The 19,633-nt window shown below is 39.6% G+C and overlaps 2 protein-coding genes and 1 long non-coding RNA gene across 7 annotated transcripts; 1 reads left to right on the top strand and 2 right to left on the bottom strand.

Annotated features, from left to right (window-relative positions):
- Positions 1-263: 263 nt before the first annotated feature.
- creb3l3l (cAMP responsive element binding protein 3-like 3 like) lies at positions 264-6,343 on the bottom strand. The gene is made up of 10 exons (XM_080893948.1): positions 6,207-6,343; positions 4,713-4,853; positions 4,093-4,486; positions 3,837-3,946; positions 3,597-3,689; positions 3,321-3,427; positions 2,494-2,562; positions 2,299-2,383; positions 2,121-2,214; positions 264-1,954 (listed from the first exon to the last, which is right to left on the bottom strand). The coding sequence occupies exons 2-10, from the start codon at positions 4,851-4,853 to the stop codon at positions 1,563-1,565; spliced, it is 1,485 nt and encodes a 494-aa protein (XP_080750074.1). The 5' UTR covers positions 6,207-6,343; the 3' UTR covers positions 264-1,562.
- Positions 4,944-7,916, top strand: LOC308404096. The gene is made up of 3 exons (XR_013973061.1): positions 4,944-6,181; positions 6,287-6,373; positions 7,777-7,916. It is a non-coding gene; the product is annotated as an uncharacterized lncRNA (long non-coding RNA).
- On the bottom strand, positions 6,857-19,045 carry nim1ka (NIM1 serine/threonine protein kinase a). 5 transcript variants are annotated; one of them, XM_080893949.1, is made up of 9 exons: positions 18,607-19,045; positions 12,624-12,721; positions 12,212-12,383; positions 11,888-11,947; positions 11,031-11,345; positions 10,796-10,908; positions 9,400-9,521; positions 9,128-9,274; positions 6,857-8,431 (listed from the first exon to the last, which is right to left on the bottom strand). In XM_080893949.1, the coding sequence occupies exons 5-9, from the start codon at positions 11,342-11,344 to the stop codon at positions 7,673-7,675; spliced, it is 1,455 nt and encodes a 484-aa protein (XP_080750075.1). In that variant the 5' UTR covers position 11,345; positions 11,888-11,947; positions 12,212-12,383; positions 12,624-12,721; positions 18,607-19,045; the 3' UTR covers positions 6,857-7,672. The 5 variants fall into 5 exon arrangements, with proteins under 5 accessions (XP_080750075.1, XP_080750076.1, XP_080750077.1 ...); XM_080893950.1 differs by having other exon boundaries at positions 18,652-19,045; XM_080893951.1 differs by lacking the exon at positions 18,607-19,045 and adding an exon at positions 16,464-18,563.
- Positions 19,046-19,633: the final 588 nt, after the last annotated feature.

Below are 19,633 nucleotides of genomic sequence, written 5' to 3'. Positions count from 1 at the left end.
TAAGATCATTGCTTTTGGTTTTCTTCTTTGATATTGTGTTAAAACACACCTGGATGACCTCAAGTGGTCAAACTTGCTCGTGATCAGTCAATCAACTGCATGCAATTAGCAGCACTTGGCTGCTACCTACCCTCTTATTTCCCATGATTACCTTTCCATCCATTTTCTGCATTTTTGATGTCCCGAGACATAAATCCTTAGACTTCAGAAAGTATACTTTCTTTTTCACATCTGCATCTCTGCATCAACGACATGGATGATGATTTACTCTGACATATAAAAAGTTTATTATAGTTGTTCAGACATGTCTTATACATAAAGTGTTGAAATGTACATAAAGAGCTACAATCACTTTTTTTAATATTTACATGTCATTCTTGGACTACACCAAATGCCAGTGCTTTTTGTTCAAAGTGATTAACATTTAAAATCTCATTGCCTGTCAAGTATAACAAAAAGTAGCCTCGATACCATTTACAATACCAACAGTAACAAAGAAAAAATACACAAAAATAAAAAATGCATCACTGATAAAACAGGTCATAACATTTTGGAGCAATATTTACTGCAAGTTTACTGAGCAAATAAGTCAAACCCCTCATTCTGCTCACCGTGTGCTAAGATATTCCAGACAAGTTTACGAAGGTAAGAATTGTGCAGCGAAGTTATAAAAGAGAAGATCGCAGGGGCAGAGTTGGTTAGCCAACAACGGTTAAGTCCAGGATTCAGGTTCTTTTATCACATTTTGCGCCGCTTTACTGTACAACATAAAAACAAAGCATTCACAAATTAAAAGGAGCATGGATACCCTTGTTACAAGGGAGATAATGACAAACTTTACAAGTCTTTAAAATGGCCAAATGTCCTGCAATGGCTTAAGCATTACTGTGGTCAAACAACCACGGTGATCAAGCTTTATGAGAATCAAGCACTCTATCTTCTACTACTTCATAAACGTTGCTGACTAGTTTGCAGCACAAACGACTAGACTACTTTTCATAATAATTTACTATGGCTATGATAAGTATGATTTTTGGGAAGTCACTGATAAGCAGCATTTGTTAGCACTGAGATCTGCTGGACATTTTCAGATAAACTCACTCAAGATTTAGTGACAGTCGGGCCATCAATTCATGTCTGTCTTTAAGTAATCTACTGCCCATTCACTTCAATTATTCCTGTGCTGGTGAATAAATGCACAAATTTAGGCAAAGCTCAACATGTTGTACGATAATTTGACAGCTCTCAGTGCTAACTCAGTAGCATGTGCCCTCTAGTAATGCAGGCATTTGTTTAATCTCTGCAATGTCCTTTTGAAATATGAAAATATCTCCCCAGTTTCTTTTGACCGCTGGAGAAGGGAAACAAGAACAAAGTGCAAATAAAGTAACTAGTAGAAGACTTTCAGAAGGGAAAAGCATGGACGAAAAGATGGATCTTATATCTGGAAGAATAACTGCATTATTCCCTTCTCCCTTTTTTTAATATTAATGTTCCCTCTGGCACCCAAATCATTAGGAATACAGCTCCCTCTGCTGGTTATACTGAACAACATGTCCTTACTACATCTCATCAGAGCGGTGCTGCTGTAATATGACAGATGGAGGATTCCGGTCTATCCAGGCGTCCTTGGAAGCTTTTGCATTATATGCGACAGCAGACGCCACTACACCATTGATGGATCCTTCCTGTAATGCCCCGGCTGGCCCCTGCTTCATCTCTGCTGCCTGAGCAGGACTCGGGAAGTCTGCCGAAGAGTTGCTGTTGACGCCTGTTTCTGAATCAGGTTGTTCCACCCTCTCGTAGTCAGGAGTGTGATTCTTCTGACCGCCTGCAAAGATGGCTTTAACATTATCCACCTCTACTTGGTGAACTAACAAACCTTCTTTGGCCTCAGAGGAGGATACGGCATCTGTGCTTTCAGCTGGCAGTGATCGCAGGCTCCTGGAGACGACTGTTAGTCATGATTGAAAAGATAGTTTACAAAGGTTAGGCGACACTGCCGGAAATTTCATTTATGAAATCAGCTATCTTATTAACTAAAGCATGCATATCTTAAGGTACAGCAAGGATAGCTGAAATATAATAAAAGACAGACTTGATATTTATATACAACTCACTTGAGGAGGGCGTGTAGAGCTCCTTTGTTTGGGTGTTTCCACCAAACGGATTGACTGATGGGAAGATGATCAGACAGAAGGAGAGCAGGAAAACCTGAAAGTCCAATGAAAAAGTGAGAAAAATAGCAGAGCATGACAAAGACCTTCACACTGAGAAAAAAAAAAGAAGCCAATTTACCATAACACAAGTGCTGGTTGTGCTGGCCTTCATGGTTGACATCTTCACTATAGCCTGAAGTTTTCTCAGTTGTTCAATCAACGACCTGTTTATTTACAAAAACCAAACAAAAACAAGAGGACGTGTTCAATGTAACTGATTCAGAAGCTTGACCCGACTATGTAAAAACCCAGAAGCAAAGAAATGGCTTCTTACATGTTCTGTTTCTGAAGCATTTGGACTTTCTTCTGTAGTTCCAGGTTGTGTGCAGTGCAGATGGCCACCCTGTGACAGAAATCAATTCATCATTTAGCATTTATCAAGAATCAGACACACAAGTGTTTGCTCTATATTAAAAATCTTTTCTTCTCTTCTAATTTGATTTTAGTCAATTAGAGAATTTATTGACCATGATTTTATCTGGCCAAGAACAACAACAACACAAACAAGTCCTTGTCTACCATTATCAATAATACCATCCTGTCCTGCCATAAACGAATCAATATATTGATAAAAATCTTGAAGTTTAAAACAAGAGAGCTTAAAATGAAATACAGTGGAACCTCCACTTACGAAATGAATTTGTTCCCGAGGGTTTTTCGTAAGTCGAAAGTTTTCGTAAGTCGAAGTACCCATCGCGCCTTTTGAGTGAACAATAGGCTATAGGCTAATTGCTAACTGCAACAACAATACGTCGTTCAAGTGGAACAGCGAAGCACAAGTACGAAAGCCGAGGGATTGTCACATGATTCGGAAGGCATTCTGGGCATTCTGGGCTCAGCCAATCAGAGCCAGCAGATTTTGTTACGTGGGCATTTTGCCGTAACACGGGCAGAAATATTGCCGTTAAGTGCCTTCGTAACTGGGGTATTCGTAAGTCGGGGTTCCACTGTAGTCAGTCAAAATATTTAGATAATTAAGATATTCTGAAACTGATTACAAAACAATGTAGCCACATCCTTGGAGTCAGTGACTATATAATAATAATAATAATATATATTAAAGATTATATTAAAGATTTTGATTTATCATTTGTATCTCACCTGTTTTCCAGTCCATCAACATACACCTTCTTCTTCTTGCGGCTCTCCTGAGCAGACTGCTTGTTGCGGATCTTCCTTCTGATCCTCTTCAAAGTCCTCTCCTCTGCCTGTTACGCAGAGCAGAGCAGGCTTTCAATCACCACGCTCACAAGACAGATGACGATGTGTATAAAACAGCTTTGAGCAGCTGTGCCACAGAAAGACCAATTTAATATGCACCCAACAAAGTAAGTATGTAACTAAAGAGATATCAAAAACACCTGAAGTGAAAATTACCTTAGTGAGGGGCATGTGTTGGGGAATGGTTACTCCTTCTTTTGCCAAAAGCCGCTTCTCCTCCTCAGTGAGCACAATCTCTTTAAACTGGAACTAAAGAAGGGAAATACAAAGTTTTTCTTTTAGAAATTTTCTGTGTGTTCTTATCTCGTTAACAACATGTGTCAAACATCACTGAAAACATCAAATACAGTCTCTTTGGGCTTCTGGTCTGGCATAAGAATAGCAAAAGAAACTGACCTGGTCTTCTTTGATGGACTCTGTTGTATCTTGTACCGAGTCCTCTATGGCCAAAGTGCAAGGCAGCTCACTGCTGACATCCTCCTCCATCGCCTCAGTCACAAGGTCATCTGTGAGAGGAAGACTAGTCATTTAAATCTTCCATCCCCCACAAATTCCACACAGACCACATCTCATGTTCCTTTTAAGAGATTTGAAATTCTAAGATAAAATAAAATGTTAAAGTTTCAGTAGTTCTTCAATAAATGATAAATACCCAGATCAATGAAGACATCTGTATCTGGCTTCTCTGCCCTCACACTCTGCAGCACGTCCATATCCCTCCCTCCGCTCTGCAGCAGAGAGTAGCTGTGATCTGCTTGGACTGTTAAGGCCTCAAAGCTTTCTGTTTGTGCCTCTGAATAAGTCACGGCAAGGTCGGAGTGCACCGGGCTCGGTTGGGAGTAGCTGGGACTGGGCACAACATCACTATCACTGCTATGAGGACTGGGGCATCCAACATGGTTGTTATTTCCAGCCCCGGAGCTGCTGTCGTCTGAAATGCCACTGTCGCTGCCCAGTGGAGAATGGGAGGGAGAGATGGTCTCTGTGTTGTCCTCTCCATCTAACAAGCTGGATAGAAAATCTTCAGTATCCATATCTGGCAGCATCTGGGAGACAAAGGTGTGTTAAATTCTAAAGCAAACACACACACATACATATAAGACTGTTAGGCTTTAAGAAGCTGTATTACCATGTAGTACATCTGGTATTAAGACTCAAAGATGTTTATATTACTGCTTCCAAAGCATGACTCATTTTAGCACCTAGTTACTTCAGATAATGCATTAAACCGCCATCTAACCAATTTCACTAACAACATTAACTTCCTCTTACATCTTGTTCAGACAGCCATGACTCAATGAGCCCATTCCCATCAGGAAAGAAGGGCTCAGTGGATCCATTCTCTCCATCATGGAACAGCAGTCCAAACAGGTCTGCTCCATCCATGTCCGGAAGATCTTCTGCTATTGACATCTGCAGATAAACAACAAAATACAGAGGATAGCATATTTAATATCTGGTAATAATAACATTTTAATGTATATAGAAGTTATGCTGCTAAAACAGAAGTATAACATCACTGTCTGGAATATTGAGAACAGCAAAGTTCATAGTGTATTACAGTTCAGTTGTGCGATCACCTAGTTAGGAGTTTGGGTTAGGTTAACTGGTTCTAAATAGGCCACAGGTGTGAATGGTTATGTGTTAGCCCTGTGGCAGATTGGCAGCCTGTCAAGTGTGTACCCTGACCTCACCACTGAACTGGATAAGCAGAAGAAGGGAGTATGGATGGATGGCTTTAATAGGATAAAATTCTATAGGATTTTATAAGTCTACTGGAATTTCTTTTATGATCCTAAAATGATTTTAAATTGAGGCTCAATTAATTCTACAATTGAATCATTATGTTTTCTAATGGATCAAACCGTTTTTAAATGACCCATGAATCTCTCTGTTATTGGGGGTTTGTAGCCACGTGACTTAGCTTGCTTATTAAAGTTCATGTCATTACTTCCCTTCCCTGATTGCTGTGTAAAAGTGCTGATACCCAACAAAATACTACGATTTTTATAACAGGTCAAAGTGCGCCTGATACATCAGCGTTGGTACATTGCACCGTGACGGTCCAGTAACCATCCACTGGATGCTGCTCTGTACTTTGCCTTAGCCTCCACGCGGAGACTGCAGGTGCATAGCTGTATTGAATGCATGTCAGCCGTGTAAGTATATGAAAAGCAGATGTAGTTCCCTGACAAGGGGCCGGTAACACGTATAGTAGCCTCTTATTGCATCAGCGCCACGGTTTTATCATGACCTCATCCTATAGTAAGCCCCGCCCCCCATGCCTTTGTCACGGGGTCTGAATGCAATATCAAGTGTCAAAATAAATAAGCTGCATAATTTTTAGTTTATCCAATATCGTGAAACGACTGTTTGAACGCTGCAGTTTGCCGAGGTTTTGAAAATGGCTGTGCGCCGAATGCAGGGTGCTGGTATTCAATAATATAAATAATACTACTAATAATTTTTTGATATTTATATTAGCCATTTTATACATGAACGAAATGACTTAGTTAAGCTAGAAGTTTGCGTAGGTGATTTTTTTTTTTGCTTATGAATTTAAGAAGCTCAAAAGTGTAATCATCGTCAAAAGGCAGGAAACGTCTTCTTAGGCCAACATCGAGGAATCAGCAGCATTCCGGTCTAGCATTAACATTAGCCTTATAATACTGTTATAATCTTTTTCTGCTGAGGGCGTGGTCCCCTGTATCATTAAAAACACAGGGAAACATCAACAACTGGTAAGATTGGCATTAATTTCCTTACCGTTTGATGGCAAGAGACGAAATACCATTCGAGTGAGTGCGTCCGAGTGTCTTTTGGTTACTCTACTCGTGTTTTTTCAGCTGCCGCTGTATACCGTCAGACCGCTTCCTACTGAAACCACCTTCCAACGAGGCAAAAATTGCGTCATCACGTAAAGGCGGAAATGAGTACGTGGTCTTCTTTGGTGTTTCTGGGAAATAGAGTTAGTTTTGTATCTCCGGTACGTGATAATTGCACTGCTTTCTTTAAGCTAATGTATGGATCATGTTATAAATAGACCAGGAATTATTATATAGAAAAATAAATAAATCTGGTAAATGTAAAATTCGGTGTTAAAAATAAATACAAATACATAACAAATAAATAACAATAAATAATAAATAGGTGTCAAAAGGTAAAAATATATAATTATAAATTAAATAAAAATTAATTAGCCAACAATGCATGTTAGCAACTTATTTTATAATGATATGAATTCACTGCGTATAATGTCTGTTTGGATTTACAGCTATAAAACACACACACACACACACACACACACACACACACACACACACACACACACACACACACACACACTAAATAATTTTAACATCAAGAAGACGAAGCAGCATTTTTAGTTTTAAATTTATTTCATTCAGCACATTTGCATGGACACGGAATCATAAAAAGACAAATAGATTCAAACTCTTACCAGAATCGTTTCATTCAAAACTGAAATTTTATTTTGCCATGTGAACTACTAACTGTTAGTTGGTCTTCATAGCTTAATGTCATCTAGTGGATTTTTTCAGGCCACAGGGAAAATACCGAGGTCAGCCAGTCTAAGAACAGGGACATCTCATAGAGACGTATTATATAAGATGTAAAATCTCTACTTACTATCTCATCACAAGCATTAAGGAGTACAATGAAACCAGGCTGTCTGATTTCATAAACAGATGAAAAAAAAAACTAAGGCATCGAGGAGAAGTGCAATTAAACATTTAAGACATAAACACATTTTGTGTAGATACTGCATGTTTCGCCACTTTTTCAACAAAATATTGTGGATTTATGTCTCTTCATAAAAAATAAGCTACAGTGATTCTCATAGGGCTTGTTGTTACAACACAACTAAGCATAGGCCAAGTGTGAATTAGAAATATATGGCCTGCATGACCCAAATAATAAGTTCTGCATGCCATCTAATCATTGCTATGCTGACTTGGATAAATGAGATTTCAGAACATTTCAAATTTCTTGAGATTTCCTGTCCCTGCAAGAAAAAAAAACAGACGAGGACAGCAGCAACATAGCTACAGAGAAATAAGAAAAGACCAATTTTAGGACTTGAGTGGGGTTATATACCATAATTTCAATTTATACTACTGGACTGAAAATATTCTTGTTTTAATTTTTTATTTGTAATAAATCCATGCATCCAAGTCCATAACTTAATTAAATTTCCAGAGCAAAGAATTTTGTCACAGAATTGCACAGAGTTTAGATGTCTGCCGTAAACTGCGGTACACTTTTAGCCGTTCTTTTTTACTTGTTGCTGTGGGTCTGACTGCCTGTTTTACCACAGGAATGCTTTCGACAACCCGTCTCTTGTGAAAACGGTGTAGCAGAATCCGATAGACACCAGTGATGGAGCTCCTGCAGTCTTTGCCCTGGTTGTTCAGGATGTGCTCCGAGGTGATTCCCAGTGCCTCCAGCGAAGACTTTATCTCCATCTCTTCCTCAGTGAGATCTGATGGATCACTCTCTGCGAGGTAGGATGGATCCAGTTTAAAGGGTTCCATGGCGTGCGGGAGGTCCACGGGGAGCAACCACTCGCAGCCCATCATCTGCTCCACTGTACAGCGGTCAGTTGGTATGGGTTGGAGGATTCCCCTGGTTAGCTTCTGGCATGCATCTGGCACCCAAGAGGGAATGATGTAGGCCCCATCCATGATGCATCGCTTTAGTTTGGCCACAGTGTCCGCCCTGAATGGCATTGTGCCTGTCACCATAAAAAACAACATCACCCCTAGGGCCCAGATGTCTACATAGATGCCAACATAATGCTCATCCCTAAAGAGTTCAGGTGCAGCGTATGGCGGAGAGCCACAGAATGTGTTGAGTGTCTCATCGCGGCGGCTCAGTGTGCTGAATCCGAAGTCCCCCACCTTCACGCAAGAGCCGTTGGTGTAGAAGACATTTTCTGCCTTCAGGTCACGGTGAATGATGTTATTTTCATGCTGTGGGAGAACAAAAAGAAGATCATATTATATGAGAATCGAAAATCTAACTATAGAGGAAGGACTGAGTGTTTGTCGTTATCTGTACTTCTACTTAAGTAAAGAAAGTCTGTACTTTTGCCACCTCTGTTCATGTAACCTGACACAGTGAAAACAGCAGCAGAAGCATCGCGTCTATCTCGAATTAAAAAAACATGTTTTGCTCCTTGTTACTTCTTGGATATTTCATCCTGATATCAAGAACAGATCTTTATTAATTATTTTGTCTAGTAGGAATTAGTTATGGCAGCTGCAACTATAGTTCCGTCGATCTGTGTCAGCATGTGAACTGCTCTTCCACATATTAAATATTCTAGTGAAATATTACAATGCAATATTTTTTTCTCATCTATTTTTATTCTTTGACAACCTGCAGATGGAGAGAGAATGAATGACTAAAATCTAAATGCGGTGCACATGAAAAGAGTGAAAGTGCTGGTTACAAGTAATGAATCATTACACAGCTATTGTGCAAACATTCAGCCCTGACAGAAATTGTCATATGAGATTTAATAGGTTAGAGGATTAGATGAACACACTGGCTTATTCAGGTCACCGTAGCAGCAGAGAACAGGCAGCACTATAGATGTCAAAGTTATACGACTATCAAGATTTTATATTATCAGACAATTTTAATATAAACGTAAATTCACTGACCATGTGTTTAACAGCAGAAAGAATCTGAGCAAAGACAAACTTGCTGTCAGTGTCAGAAAGCTTTCCTTCTGTAGTAATCTTGGTGTAGAGCTCCCCTCCGCCTGCGTACTCCATCACTAGGTGCAAACGTGACAAAGTCTCCACCACCTAAACACATACAGTGCAACTACATATGTTAGAATACATAAGCAGAAAAGTACTTGATGTCGGATAGATTTAATGATCAAAAAAAGCACAATGGCATTAGAAAGACACTTGAAAGTCCAAAATACCTCATAGAGGCGTATGATGTTGGGATGGTGTAGTTTTTCCATGCTAGAGATCTCCCTGGACAGCAGCCGCTGGGTCTTCTGATCCATCTTGGTCTTATCTAAGATCTTTATGGCCACTTTGTCTAGTGATGCAAAAGGAGACATTTGGTCACTGATTGCTGTACACATAATACATCTCGACACAGGGAAAAAAAAAAAAAAAAAAAGGTTGAGTTTTTAATCACTTTTCTAATAAATTTTTAATTAGTTGTTACATAAATCTTTTGTAGACTGATGATAGACACTGTAAGCCTGGTTCCACTTAGCAGTTCAAACAACACTCTGGTCTGGATAACTGAGATGAAAGTTTTGCTGATCCTGAACTAAATTTTCATGATTATATTCTTCCAGGGGGTCATATGATTTATTTTCTTAGACAGTCATAAATTACTCCAAGTCTCAGTAGATATGTAGGCTCACACCGAGGATGGCAAAGGGTTAAAAAAAATAAAAAATAAAAAAAGACTGGAATAGAGTGCTACATTAGCTGCGCTGTTAAAAATCAAAATTCAAATTTAAAAATGAATAAATAAATGCAGTTTTACAATGATCAAATGCACTCTGAATTTTGAAAAACTGATATCTTGGCTGTGTTCCGTTAAATGATTCATAGAGATGCATAAAGTAGACCTCAGGTAACTGAATACAGAAAAGTTCTTAAGTGGCAAAATGGTGTTGAGATATCTAATTGTTCTACAGTATGCATTATTAAGGCTGGCATTAGACTCTCTTTCAGCTGTGACATAGCTTTCAATAGGAGCATTTAAAATGCACTGCAGCTCATTTTGTGTTTTGACTAAATGACACCACTGACCTAAACATTGCACACACACACACACAGAACCAGAGCCAGCCACAGAGTAAAAACGCCTTAAAAACCTTAAATGGTAAAAAAAAAAAAAAAAAAAAAAAAAAAAAAAAATCCATGCATGAACACGCACACAAACACACACACGCAGACAGACAAACAAAGCTACACTAATTTTCCTCTGTCGTTGTAGCCTTTGATGAGGCATGCGGCAATTTTAGCCGTCGCTAAGGAAACTGGAGATCTCTAATCAATCCATCTGTTCAAGGGCAGCAGACAGTCTGTCTCTTTGTGGCTGAATCAGCCCCCTGGCCAGGCACAAATCGCCATGTTAGTAAATTGCTATAAGCACACATTTGGTAGTGTTGCAGCCCATTAATGGAAACAGGTTATCACCCAACTTATTAAGTCTAATAAGAAGCCACCGTAATAAAAGGAAGCTTGTGCGTCGTGTTTTTTTTTTTTATTCCAATGTGTTTAGGCGATGTTTTTATGCGACGCTGTGCAAATGTCTGTAAATATTGCCATTCGTTTCACAGTGGGGTTTACCTTTGGTGAGAGCATGAATTCCCAGCTTAACATGGGAGAAATTTCCACACCCGAGCTCTCCATGAATTTTGTAGAAGCCGATTCTTCTGCCCACTGTTAGCTCACGGACCAACCTGCCAGCAGTTTAGATAATAAAGCATTTAACACCAATTTTCACAATTTGGCAAGTAAAAAAAAGAAAAAGAAAAAAAAACCCACAATGAAAAATATAACAAGTAACTTACAATCACCATACCTTTCATCCTGGCACATATCCAGGTTCAGCCTTTCCAGGGGAGTGAGGCGGCGGACGGTGGCTCCTTCATCATCTGTGTTTATGTCAGAGCTGTCCTGCCGGCTCCAGCGGGCGTTCCTTTGGCTGCTACTAGTAGAGGCCACCGTGCTTCCAATGGAACCTCGGATCGAGTCTCCATGAGAATCCGCGCTCTTGACCCCAGTTACTGAGCTGGTCCCAGTGGTTCCTCCTGCTCCTGACCCCTTAGAGCCTGCTGTCTGAGTCCCAGCTTCAGCTCCGTCCGGGCTACTCTCAGAGGGGTAGACTGCAGTCATCCTGCAGGTGACACACAAGGCGGTCTGGGCTTAGTTCATAGCAGGAATTGATACAAGACTGGATACAGAATATGAAAGAAAAAAAAAAGTCGTTTTTAAAAAATAAATTTTTCTCAATACATTTTGAATACCCCGTTTTTCTTAACAGAATCACCTTCAAAGTAATTTTTTAAATGCCGATTAAACTCTTATGATAACTATAATGTTTGTGTCTCCAGTCCTAAAACTGTAAAATACATGTAATATATCATAAATGTGATGCCCACTTCAATATGTGCTCTATTTTTATTAGCAGATTAACAATAAATTTTAACTTTGCTGTGAGACTGTTTTGTTCCACACTTTTACAATATGTTCACAACAGCAATAATATTATTGCAGACATAATCTGCGTGACGTGAAATGAGAACGCGAAACGTATGCACGATAGTATCAATTTTGAATTTATGCTTATAGCCTACTATCCTGGTTCTGCTGTACTATGATGGATTCGATATGAAAACCGATAAAGCAAATTTGCATGCGACAGAAGCCTTGACTTACCTTTGAATGTGTGATCCTTTTCCATTTAGAAAGTAAGTCCTTTAGTGTTCTTGTCGAAATCTACCAAAGTCACATAGACAAGTGAGCCAATAAGCATGGTTTAACTTGGAAGACTGCTTTTCTACTAAATGAGTAAAAAAATCAGTGTGTCCAAGGCTCATGCTTCATCCAGAATTTCCAAAAATCTGCTGTAGCTTAAACTGTCCTTGCAGCTTGTAATCTGAAGGCTAAAGCACTTGTTGATATTTTAGTTTTCCTCACTTACGGATGTTCAGGAAAAGGTGACGAGCACGGAGATAAGATAAACGGGGAATTTAGGCTTACTGGAGTCTTTTTCTGAACAGGTCCGTGGGCTTTAATAGACTGCTTCGAGTCTCCAGGGTATAAATAGGCCACGGGGTGAGGAGGAGGGGAGAGGAGCTGGATAAGAGGGGGCAGGCTGGGGCAGAGGGAATGAACAGATGATAGTGTCAGGGTGCAGCCATGGAGTGGTTACCTGTAATGAAGGAAAAGACAGTCATAAAAGTAAGCGTCTTCTATGTTATGTTTTCTGTCTATATCAAAGCTCATGACAGCCTCTTTTACTTTGGTGCCTTTTTTTGCTTAATGTTGGTTTATCTACCTAAGAACATGCATGCAGTATTCTACTCTCTATATGGATCAAGCGTCTCCAGAAAAACACATTTATTCCAGATTCCATCTTAAGTTTGTTTTTAAAAGGATAACACAAATGTACCTGTGCAGTATCTTCTTGAGAGCTTGTTAATGTGCGCAGAAGCTCCTACTTCGTCTGCTGCTTGACTCATGCTCCAAATGTGCTGCAGGCTGGGGTTGCTAGGAGAGCCAGAATAAACAAATCTGAGATACTCATTACTCTCTGCGATGAAGAAGACACTCACAACCTGAAATACCTGCATGACTAACCTTGATCATTTCATTGCAGTATGTCACACCTCCTGCTGTTTGTGTTTGATGTGGGGTGTGGGAGTGCAAAAGAGTGTAATTAGGTGATAACTGTGTACTGCTCTGGGAACACACGTCTAACAATGTCCCGTGAGATGGAAAAGAAAAGGCGAATCCGATTGGCAAGGCGCAAGTTAAATAAAATGTCTGTTTTACAGTGATTAATCTGGCAGATAAAATAACTTAATGACAGAATTTGGTGAATAGTAATTGGAGTAAATCTGGAGTTGTTTCAGAACTGCGCTATAAATAAACCTTGATTCCACCAAACTTAGTCCAAAAAATGGTTTGTCTTAGATACTATATGTTATATCTAACCATGTATTATTTCAAAGCAAACTAGGGTGCATAATTTAGCAGCCCATCCATCCATCCATACATAGAGTGCAGAATTATTAGGCAAATGAGTATTTTGTCCACATCATCCTCTTCATGCATGTTGTCTTACTCCAAGCTGTATAGGCTCGAAAGCCTATTACCAATTAAGCATATTAGGTGATGTGCATCTCTGTAATGACAAGGGGTGTGGGCTAATGACATCAACACCCTATATCAGGTGTGCATAATTATTAGGCAACGTCCTTTCCTTTGGCAAAATGGGTCAAAAGAAGGACTTGACAGGCTCAGAAAAGTCAAAAATAGTGAGATATCTTGCAGAGGGATGCAGCAGTCTCAAAATTGCAAAGCTTCTGAAGCGTGATCATCGAACAATCAAGCGTTTCATTCAAAATAGTCAACAGGGTCGCAAGAAGCGTGTGGAAAAACCAAGGCGCAAAATAACTGCCCATGAACTGAGAAAAGTCAAGCGTGCAAGAGCTGCAACATCACTGGAGTGCCCAAAAGCACAAGGTGTGCAATACTCAGAGACATGGCCAAGGTAAGAAAGGCTGAAAGACGACCACCACTGAACAAGACACACAAGCTGAAACGTCAAGACTGGGCCAAGAAATATCTCAAGACTGGTTTTTCTAAGGTTTTATGGACTGATGAAATGAGAGTGAGTCTTGATGGGCCAGATGGATGGGCCCGTGGCTGGATTGGTAAAGGGCAGAGAGCTCCAGTCCGACTCAGACGCCAGCAAGGTGGAGGTGGAGTACTGGTTTGGGCTGGTATCATCAAAGATGAGCTTGTGGGGCCTTTTCGGGTTGAGGATGGAGTCAAGCTCAACTCCCAGTCCTACTGCCAGTTTCTGGAAGACACCTTCTTCAAGCAGTGGTACAGGAAGAAGTCTGCATCCTTCAAGAAAAACATGATTTTCATGCAGGACAATGCTCCATCACACGCGTCCAAGTACTCCACAGCGTGGCTGGCAAGAAAGGGTATAAAAGAAGAAAAACTAATGACATGGCCTCCTTGTTCACCTGATCTGAACCCCATTGAGAACCTGTGGTCCATCATCAAATGTGAGATTTACAAGGAGGGAAAACAGTGCACCTCTCTGAACAGTGTCTGGGAGGCTGTGGTTGCTGCTGCACGCAATGTTGATGGTGAACAGAACAAAACACTGACAGAATCCATGGATGGCAGGCTTTTGAGTGTCCTTGCAAAGAAAGGTGGCTATATTGGTCGCTGATTTGTTTTTGTTTTGTTTTTGAATGTCAGAAATGTATATTTGTGAATGTGGAGATGTTATATTGGTTTCACTGGTAAAAATAAATAATTGAAATGGGTATATATTTGTTTTTTGTTAAGTTGCCTAATACAGTACACAGTGCACAGTAATAGTCACCTGCACACACAGATATCCCCCTAAAATAGCTAAAACTAAAAACAAACTAAAAACTACTTCCAAAAACATTCAGCTTTGATATTAATGAGTTTTTTGGGTTCATTGAGAACATGGTTGTTGTTCAGTAATAAAATTATTCCTCAAAAATACAACTTGCCTAATAATTCTGCACTCCCTGTATATATCTGAGAGAGACTCCAAACAATCAATTAACCAACAATAATTGATGAGGTTTCTTCCACTGTTAGCCAAAACAATAAAAAAAAAAATATATGAATGAGCCACAAATTCAAATTGGGTGTTAAATTTCTTTTGTTACAGCAACCATGGGCATAATACTTAGATTCAGTCTCACACACACCGGACTGGTCTCATACACTCACCAAGACTCCAATTATCCAGGTAAATCCACAATTTACACCCGTTTGACTGCTTTGTTTTGTTTTTAACAAAATCCCTGTATATCAACACTACGGCCCGATGGGCTTGGTGCATCTGAACAAACTAATAAACAATAAACTAATTAAACTGTGCCCAAAGAAAACATTTGTGCTGGCATAACAAATAGTAATAAGTCGTACGTAAAGGAAAGAACAGAAACGGTTAGTGTATCATGGAGCTTTCAAAGGCTCTCCATCAACTGTCCATATATTAAAATGAATGAATCTGTGTTGAAGGCTCGCCAGAGAATCAAAGCGGTTCTCTTTTGTGAGGCCTAGAGTCTTCCAGCTTTCAAACACCTTCCTGCCATGGAACCATGAATATCTGCGTATTGATCTAGGGCAGCCTAAAAGGACTTGCTAAGGGAGGAGAGACGCGCTTTATAGCACAAAGCAACATGTGCCGAATACATGCCTTTTATGTGAGTAAATAAAAACACTAAAGGACAGCCATGCATGAGATAAACTGGTTAACAATGAAGGAGAGCATGGAAAGTTTTGGTACCCCAATCACCATTATTACCAGTTTTTTGTCCAGACATTTTCTTTAAGGATATTCCTGAATGAACAGGATTGATTAATATGTCTGAATATATGCAAATACAGACATGTTTCCATTTCTTAACATTACAAACACTATAATAGTCTCAAACGTGATGTAATAATCAGGGAAACATTTGCCATATTGAGTAAAACAACTGGTAAACTACACTGGCTCTACTGATAGCAACTGAGTTTAGAGTATCTTCAGAAAAGGTCCATAAATGGGTATTTACTGAGAATGCTTTGTCCTCGGCTTCCACTGTATAACACATCTAGCAGGTTGCTTAGTGATGAACACTGACCAAACGTGTTTGTGTAGGGTTGAGGATTAGGCATTAACTGGATCTCCTCAAGGAAGAGAGTACACAGTGTCATATTTACAGTTGCACTGAGCCTGCGAGTACCCGTGCTAATCGTGTATATGAGCAGACTGAAAGACATAAACACACCAACACGTGCACAACAGCGGATTCATGAACCGTTCACGGTGGTGAATGCACTGGGATTCCACTCAGATTGCACTGAGGTACTGTTGCTGCAAAAAGTTGTTGAAAAATGAAATATTGCAATAAAAAAAATTATATTTTTGTCCATGTAACAAAGAAAGTTACTGATAATGAGAAAAACTAACAGACCTAAGGTGTTATGAGTTATTTTCATGTTATTTTCCTCATTGAGTTATTTGAGGAAGTAATGCTAAATATTTTAAATTCTAAATTAGTTGCATTCCCCATACAGTTAATGCTATGACTTAATATTGAATGCAATCTTCACTTGTTTGAAGCACCAAATGTAAAAAACAAATAATAGAAATGTATGAAAGTGTATAAGACTGCAAACAGCTGGGCGTTCATAAGCAAACACAATCAGCTCTGCCAAGTGTGAGTCCTTCTTTACTCACCAGACAGCCAGTCACTTGTCTCAAGATCCCTAAAGGGAAGAAGTAGGGTCTGCCGGCTGCTGATCACTCTGCTAGCATCAGCAGCCTCTTCAGACGCTCCAACAACGGAAAACACAAGAGCCCATCCACAGCAGCTGTGGATCAAGATTTACTTGCTCTTTCCATCTGTTATGGTTCCTATTGCAAAAATGCCTGTTTGTGTCTTTACTTAAGAAGGGTACAAAGCTGCTGTATGAAAAAGAGTTCCTCCTCTCTGAAAAACCCCTCACTTTACTTTCCATTCATTCAGTTCACCCGCGCTTGTATCTCATTTTCTCTCATTGAGTGCACATGCACATTAACAGACTCTTTCCTCGGACAGGCACATGCACGTGAAAGCATACACATGTGCAGACAGCGAGCTCACCCCACACAAAGCTCCCCAGTGTGTTAACAGAGGCGCACAGCTGACAAGAGTGAAAAGCTCAACAGTGAAAGAGTTTCAACAATGGGGACCATGGGCCCTAGGAACAGAGAAGCAGGCCTCTCTGGAATCTATGGGGCAAATATTTCACAATTCAAAAAAAAAAAAAAGAAAGAAAGAAAGGAAAAGAAAACCAGAGTGACCTCTAAATCCCTTTCCTCTGACGCACATTTACACACACAGTCCAAAGCACAGTGGCAGAGGCTTCAAAGGATACACAGCAACTTATTACAAGGAAATAACTTTGACAAAGTTGCTTTGCAAAGACGCTGCTTAATTGGTTTCCGCATATACTTTTCTGCTCCTGTGATTAAATGCTAAAAATGTTTTTCTTTTTTCTTGTTATGCAGCATGACTCACCTGAGCTACTATTCCCTAAGCCTGGCAATACACAGCACTGTGCAGATTCAAGTACATCTTGGTGAGCAACAGAGCCTTAACCAAAGTCAACATGACATCATTAGAGGGGAACACAATAACAGGACAATGCTGCAGACAACATATCCTGCATCTGGTGCTTCAAATCTAAATTCTATTCGGTCGTTAATGTTTCTGGCTTTAAAGAGCCGTCTGAGTTTGCATGTTATTCACTGTCAGCACATCAAAGAGGCGTGCATCAAAGAAAGACACATGAAGCACAATGTTTCATGTTCACTGACTGAATGATCATGAAAAGAAATATAATTTTAGAACTTTTTTTTGCTTCAAGTGGAGATAAAATTAACTCAAGAAGGCTATTTTCCTCCTTTTGCCTTTATAAGATAGAAAAATGTTTAAGCTTCATGTTTAAGTGTGCAAAACACAGCATAATGCAGTGTAGATTACTTTCTTAACTTTTCACATCTTCCATGTATTTGCTCCTTGGGGCAAACCAAAAAGTCAAAAAGTATTACTTATTAATTTCATATCATTTCCTTATGACATGACAGGAGGGAAGATTTTAAATTATTAATGCAGGAAAACCAGTAGAGCAGGCTATAAGGAAGCAAAGCAGTGCTCCCAAGCCTTTACCACAGAGGGAGATGATGATGTAAAAGGTGAATTTGGGGGAAATGACTGGCATTCGTCATAACACACTGGTAAAAACCAACAGGTGTTAGAGCCAGACTTTATTCATTCCGAGCCCGATGTAATCGAGCCCGGTCAAAAGCGGTATGAGAAGTTGAACAGAGTTTAGGTGGATCTCCAGTTAAGTGTTGCATTTTGTAGGTTTCATGCATAAATGTGCAACCCCCAACAAGCGGGGTTGGTGGCTTTAACTTTGAATGCATGTGCATACGTGACAGAATTAAAAAAAAAAAACAACAACAACAACAAAAAAACAAGTAAAACGAAAAGATCAAAGTCCAGTGCAGTAAAATCTGGGTCCACTGTAGGGGCTCTAGCCAACCACCCTCAGAGAAAACGAGATAAAGCTCTGCTGGGTCGCCAGAACTGAGGTTTCGATGTAGGTTTTTTTTTTTTTTTAAATGCATCTTTGTTGGCAACGTTTTCAAACAACACCCACTTATCGAGGAAACATTTTAAACAGCATTAGCTAATGACTGAGTATTTACGTTCAATGATAGCGATATCTACAAGCAGCAGGCCAGTTCTCATTTACCCAAGGCTTATGATCATAAGAATAGCGTAACAAAAACCCAAAAGAACGGATATGCTGCATGTGAGAATCGGTCTTACTTGGGTGAGCATCTTCATGGGCCCGTGGCGACAATGTATACCGACCTTGCTCCCAAATCCATCCTCTCCCGTACCCGGTGACATTGAGCTCACCGGCTCTGCTGCAGCTTTCTCTCTGTTGTGAAGGAAATCCGCTGAACGAGCGGGTGAACCGACGAATCAACGGCGTCTCTAGGAGTCCGCCGTCTATCTCGTAACCAATAAGAGCCGAGAATTAGGACCACTTCACTCAGTACTTCAGGAGCTGTCCCGGGCATGCGGCGATACACAACAGGTAACCTAACCTGCGCGTCACGCCCCGTGCTAGCTGTACAGGCTATTAACGCTGCAGGGGTTCAAGTCAGGGTCAGGAGACCTACGTGGGCTGTCCAGATTAATGAACACGCAAACAGAAATTTAAAAATGTAGATTTAAATGAAAACAAAAATAGAAAATTCTTTAGTTTGTGCAGGAGACAATTAAAATTTCCAATTTCATTGTTTTCCAATTTCATTGTACTACTGTACTATGTATGACTGTGCAATGACAATAAAGAGTTATCTTATCTTATCTTAAAACCTTTTTCATGTCCACAGATACCTACAAACACACACACATCTATATATATATATATATATATATATATATATATATCTATATATATATATATATATATATATATATATATATATATATATTTGCCTTCGGGACACACTAGTTGTCGTTCATTTAAAAACGAATGCTTAATTAAAATAAACTAAACATTTGACGTTTTAGAGTCTTCACTTCAGAAGGCCAAAAACTACAATGAAACTGCAGTAACTTTCTTTGCTTAAAACAAATACTTACCAACATCTTTATTGTGCTCTGTGGATAACCTGTGCAAAAGGTACAAGTTAAAAAACAAAACAATATATATGGTACAGGTATGTATCCATGATACAAAATAAATAAAAGGATAAATTGGTAAATGGCCTGGCCTGTATTTATATAGCGCTTTACTAGTCCCTAAGGACCCCAAAGCGCTTTACATATCCAGTCATCCACC

The sequence above is a fragment of the Rhamphochromis sp. 'chilingali' genome (genome assembly GCF_963969265.1).
Source record: "Rhamphochromis sp. 'chilingali' genome assembly, chromosome: 10".
Taxonomy (NCBI): domain Eukaryota; kingdom Metazoa; phylum Chordata; class Actinopteri; order Cichliformes; family Cichlidae; genus Rhamphochromis; species Rhamphochromis sp. 'chilingali'.
This window is presented reverse-complemented; position numbering and strand designations above follow the sequence as displayed.

Coding starts and splice junctions, on each gene's coding strand:
- creb3l3l (XM_080893948.1), bottom strand. CDS start 4,853: ATGTCAATAGCAGAAGATCTTCCGGACATGGATGGAGCAGACCTGTTT. Junction 3,947..4,092: donor AGATGTCTTCATTGATCTGG/GTATTTATCATT, acceptor TTCCTCTCACAG/ATGACCTTGTGACTGAGGCG. Junction 3,428..3,596: donor AACACATGCCCCTCACTAAG/GTAATTTTCACT, acceptor TCTGCGTAACAG/GCAGAGGAGAGGACTTTGAA.
- nim1ka (XM_080893949.1), bottom strand. CDS start 11,344: ATGACTGCAGTCTACCCCTCTGAGAGTAGCCCGGACGGAGCTGAAGCT. Junction 9,522..10,795: donor AATTCATGCTCTCACCAAAG/GTAAACCCCACT, acceptor TTGCATCACTAG/ACAAAGTGGCCATAAAGATC. Junction 9,275..9,399: donor ACATCATACGCCTCTATGAG/GTATTTTGGACT, acceptor GTATGTGTTTAG/GTGGTGGAGACTTTGTCACG.